Source organism: Seriola lalandi, unplaced genomic scaffold, assembly GCF_002814215.2.
Source record: "Seriola lalandi dorsalis isolate HSWRI2012SDOR001 ecotype SW California unplaced genomic scaffold, Sedor1 jcf7180002054939, whole genome shotgun sequence".
NCBI classification, from domain to species: Eukaryota; Metazoa; Chordata; class Actinopteri; order Carangiformes; family Carangidae; genus Seriola; species Seriola lalandi.
The window spans coordinates 2,106,074-2,111,329 of NW_019525659.1; the positions used below are offsets into that span (position 1 = coordinate 2,106,074).

General features: G+C 40.3%; 1 protein-coding gene across 1 annotated transcript; it reads left to right on the forward strand.

Annotated features, from left to right (window-relative positions):
• The first annotated feature begins 624 nt into the window (after positions 1-624).
• LOC111648055 (uncharacterized) lies at positions 625-4,487 on the forward strand. The gene is made up of 4 exons (XM_023397808.2): positions 625-969; positions 1,460-1,514; positions 1,709-1,750; positions 2,303-4,487. Exons 1-4 carry the CDS (start codon positions 727-729, stop codon positions 2,698-2,700), a joined length of 738 nt encoding a protein of 245 aa, XP_023253576.1. The 5' UTR covers positions 625-726; the 3' UTR covers positions 2,701-4,487.
• Positions 4,488-5,256: the final 769 nt, after the last annotated feature.

The following is a 5,256-nucleotide window of genomic DNA, read 5'->3' on the forward strand; positions in this document are numbered from 1 at the left end:
AACATCACTCTTGATATAGGGACATATATGTCATTTTTTTAAAATTTTGTTGCGTTTACAGCACGTTGCCCTCAAGTGGAAAAAAAAGAAAATTGCTTCAACACTACTCTGGAAACTGTCTGCTGCACGGGACTGAAACATCTATCAGCCAAACAAACGCAGTGAGGTGAAGTGACACATTTTTCCTGGTTTCATTTGTATATCAACAAAATTCAAGGGTTTTATTTCCGGTGCATTTGTGTATATAAATGTTACTTTATATTGTCCCACAAAAGATATCAAGAGAGCGATTCACATCTGGTTCTTTGTTTAGACTTTGATCAACTTGGGACAAACTCAATGATTGATCAATGATACTGTGCAGCAGACACAATATTTCTGTGCAAAAAAAAAAAGTCTGGAGGAAAAGGTCACCAGGGATTTGTCTTGAAGAGATACTGATACTTATCTCTCTGACTGGAATGTAATGATAATAGATGAGAGGTGAAACCGATTCATGTTTTACATAAACTGAGTCTGTGGTCTGTGCTCCTCCTCCCTTCTCTATTCTCCCTCCCAATTTGCATGCATGGATGAGGTAATCCCAGAATGAGGATTTCTGGTGTAGGCGGTTGACTACAGCCACTGTTCCCCTGCTAATATAAGACTCTGCATGTATGAGCGGTAAACAGCTTTTTCGGGATCAGCCACTTCACAGCCACTCGAGGAGAGATCAGCCCTGTTGCCATGGGACAGAAACTGATGGGACCGACTCTGCCATCCGAGGCTGCCTGCGGGGATGCGATGGTTGCTATGGGCCGGGACGAGTCCATTCTTATTCTCATCAAACACTGCCGGGACATGAAGCAACAGGAGTCGCGCCTCAGACTCATCACTCTGCTCCTGCTGCTCAGCTGTACCACACTGTTCGTTTTTATCAAGGCCGCAGATTTAAAGCAGTGTGGAAACTCTGGATCTATCGAACAGAGGGTAAGTTCCAAATCCTTTTTTCTTTATGTGTTAACTTTTCCCAGCCTCTTAGTGTCGCAGTGTGATGATGTCGGCCGGGCTGTCAGTTCACTGGACGCCTGAAGCTAACGTGATGCGTGTTGTGGAGTTTAAAACTCAACTTTCTGTGTTGATTTACAGCTGCTGCTGAGCACAGTCTCCTGCAGCTCAGTGATTACAGATGAGCTGCAACACATAGAAATGTATGAATTTCAATCCGTTGTGCCATAATATCTGAATATATATATTTACACAGGTGGTTTTGTCCACATTTTTTTCAGTGCTGCTTTAACTCGCTCTGTCCCAATATATGGGACATGCTGATGGTGAAGCCGTAAAACTTTTCATTTCAGCCCATTTTACATTCCCCTGCTGGTATCAGCGTAAACACAAAGTCACATGTTCAGTTCGGATGAAATGTTATTATCATGATGACACTAGAATAAAATGTGTTCTCCTTTATTTTTTCTAGATCACAGAAGAGCAACATCCAGCCTACTCCCAGCAGGAGAGACTGTGTCCTGCAGGTACGCTGTCTCATTAACTTCATCTTTTATCAAATGGATTTCTTTACAAGTTAAAGTTTTGTGTTGTATTTCACAAACCAAGAGAACATTCTCCTGCTCATGTTGCGTGACGATTTTGCTTTCCCTGAAGCGTCATGAGCAAAGCAACCACAGCAGTGTTATTTTCAACCTTTCCCTGCTTTCTCAATCAACAGTTAATCCTCAAAATAACTCCCAGCGGCCACACATTCACCTCCGTAAGTATTTCTCTCTCTCTCTTTAGAATTCCAAACTATTTGCACAACTCTTTCGCTTTGGCAGATAGACAGTGAAATACACACATAGTGTCTTGTTAATTTGATGTCAATTCCATGTGTAGATGAAGAAACGAAGTGAACTCTACATTCTCGAAACCAAATGAACAAAAAAAGAAATGAACTCACCTTCACACTTTCACATCATTAATCACATCCCTTCAGCGTCTGACAGCATGAGTCACATCAGGACTCTCCGGCGAAACAATTTTAGTTTACAACTTGACAATGAATTTCACAACAAGTGAAGGTGAATCTGCATGTACGTGCATCTGTGAATGCTGATGTGCACTCAGTGGGAAGTGTTGGAGAGACACATGAAAGCCAGATGAGTCAAATATGGGAAACAGACTCACATGAAGATTGTTGTGTTTCATCAGAGCTGCTTTGCTTTGATTAGGAGCTCCCTGTTTCAACAGCGTTTCAAATGGCAAGATGTGACTAATGATGTTTAAACGAGACGTTTGATTTGCTGTGCGCTCCTTGTCCCCCCAGATTCTATGACTACAGACAACAGGACCGATGGACAGTACATCAAATGGAAAAGCATGTTTGGGAAAGAATACAACGAGGAAAAACAGGCCATTGTGATTCCACAGACGGGCGTCTACTTTATCTACGTGACGATTACCCTGCTCTGCGATGAGGAGACTACCACTCAAGCTGAAGACTTCAACAAGTTGTTAGTGCAGCTGCGCCGCTGGAATGAAGGTTACGACAAGATTGTGCCCATAATGGATGCCTGGAACGGGGTAACATGCACTTCAAAGGTGCCCAGGAGTGTGTTTGTGGGGCAGCTGTTTGACTTGTTGGCGGGAGATCATGTGAGCGTGTGGATCGAATTTGGCTATAAGCTGGTCTGGAAATCGTCATTTGGTGCTTATCTTGCATAGAGAATATGCCCTGATGAGAATATGCCTTTTTTGGGCATCTTCATTGATTTGATAATGTATGTTTAAAGTTTTTTTTTTTTTTTTTTTTAAATTAAAAAGATTTTTTTTTCAAGTTATTTATCATTATTCATTTATAAGTTTTGTATGTTTTAAAGCGCTTTCTGTTAAGGTTTAAAATAACTGTGTGTTCAGGTTTGGACGATATACAGTATATACATAATTATTTCAGTAAGATGTTGTTCAGCTGGTGCCTCCAGAATAGCTTCAATACTCCTGTACCTAGATTCAGTGACAGGATGACCACAATTCTTCCAAATATGTTCCCTCATTTTCAGGTGTCTGCAAAATCTCCTATATATGTTCATTGAGGTTGAGAGCTTTATCTGCTGAGTTAAAGGTGCTATATGTAAGTTTTTGCTATTGCTATACAGCTAACATTAGCATTGACAGCTACTTACCAGTCCGGCAGATACTTGAGTTCAGCATCAAACACCAACGTTAACTAGTAGTGATTCACTGTAGCCTCCAATCTGCCCTGAGGATGACCTCTTGTCTTGTCTCAGTGTAATTATGGCTGAAGCTCTCGTGACAAGAAACCACGTTCAGCAGTAGAGAAAACTTAAAAACAGCTCCTACCACCACCTCTACTACGATAGCAGGTCACCGTAGCATCCAGTCAGCCCTGAAGAAGTAGCGTTGCCCAGAGCGAGTAATAGGAAGCTCCTGTGACTACCACCTGCTCTTGGTTCAGCAGCTGAGAAAACTTATATAGCATCTTTAAAGACCACAGGCTGATTGACATGATTTTCATAATCATGAGTAAATGAGTGACGAAACAGCTTCAATCATTTATTCAGGTTTTTCCTTTAAATCTATCACCAGTCTGAATATAAAGTATTATATTATTATTAATATTATTAGTAATTAGTATTTATATTAGTGTTTTTGTGTGTAATATGTTACTGAGATAAATTTGCCTCTACTATATTACAGCTAAGCTTTTCCATTGCCTTCGAAGCTTTGAGTCAGCTTCTTTAAACCAAAGGGATGTTCAGCTGTTATAGATGCTGACTCTGGCTTTTGGATGTAATATATGTTCTGTTTGTGATTTTTAGACTAAACAGCTGACACTATTATTGGTCCAGCAAAGTGAAACTGTCAGTTTGCTTGGTCAAATTACAAACATGTCAAAAACATGTTTATCTCTCCATGAGTTCTGTTTTTATTGCTTTTGTTTTTTTACTCTCTGCCCTAATACAACACACGTGAATGGAATTGAATTTGTTGTTAACAGCATGGAAATGAACATCTTAAAGATGAGAAATACACAATCATTTCACTGTGATTCTATTGGTCTGTTTGGTTTTTAATGTACAATGTTCATATGTGCTGGACCAGAACAAATATTATTTATTATAAATGAGTCAGTTTAACTGTGTTACTTGATGAACTGTATTGGATTCATTATTTTTTTATTGGTCTTTTTTACACTGGATTTGCTTAATCAGTATTTGACCTATCATTACTATTGCTGGATTACAGTCCCACTGTTGTAAACATTTTTTAAAATGAACAGTTACAACCTCATGTTCATTTTTACACTTGCCTTCCTTTGTGTCTTTTGTTTTGTTGCTGCTCGTCTACCTGAGTGAAGCCTTTAGGGGGAGTTTTCCTTCTCGCTTTGGAGAGTTTGAGCAGACTGGGATCTGCTGCTGCTGCTGTGGGGCATTAGCCCTCTGAGATATTTAATGTAATATTGGACTATAAAAATAAATTTGATTTTGTTATATATGTATGCGCTCACTTTTCTGAAGAACACTACAGTGCATATATACAGTTACACCTCGCTAACTGTTCATCACATCAGAGACAAGAGGTGGTTATCTTCATGTATAGTGTTATGGCATCAGCTGCAGTACCTGCCACAGGATATGGAACAACAGTGAGGCTACGTCCACACCGTTACATTTTCATTTTATAAATGTTCTCTGTCCATCACACCTGAAAACACATATCACATGACGATTCACGTACACTGGACATGTGCGCGCAGGTGTAAACAGGAAGCAGATTGTCTACTTTGCAGTTGGTTAGCTGCAGAAAGAACTATGAATGGGGCGTCGGGTAGCGCAGTGGGTTATGCAGGCGCCCCATATATAGAGGCTACAGTCCTCGCTGCAGCTGGCTCTTTCCTGCATGTCATTCCCCCTCTCTCTGCCTCCCCATTTCCTGTCTCTCTACTGTCCTCTCCATTAAAGGCAAAAAAGCCCCAAAAATAACTTTAAAAAAAAGAAACTATGAATGAGGAACAACAACAGTAGATGTAGAATTAAAATGCACAACAGCTGCTAGCAAAGACAACAAAGTCAGTGATTCATTACTCATGTTGCTTTCACCACTGGTAGTCGAGGTTGATGAGAGCCAATCAGGGAGCGACTGTGGGTGTTTACATCATCGTTTCCAAAGGTCTCTGTTTTTGTCCCAACGCAAACTAAAACGGGTCCAGCACAGTTTCTGAAAGTCTGTTTTTTGGGGCTCAAAAACTTGAGTAGTGTG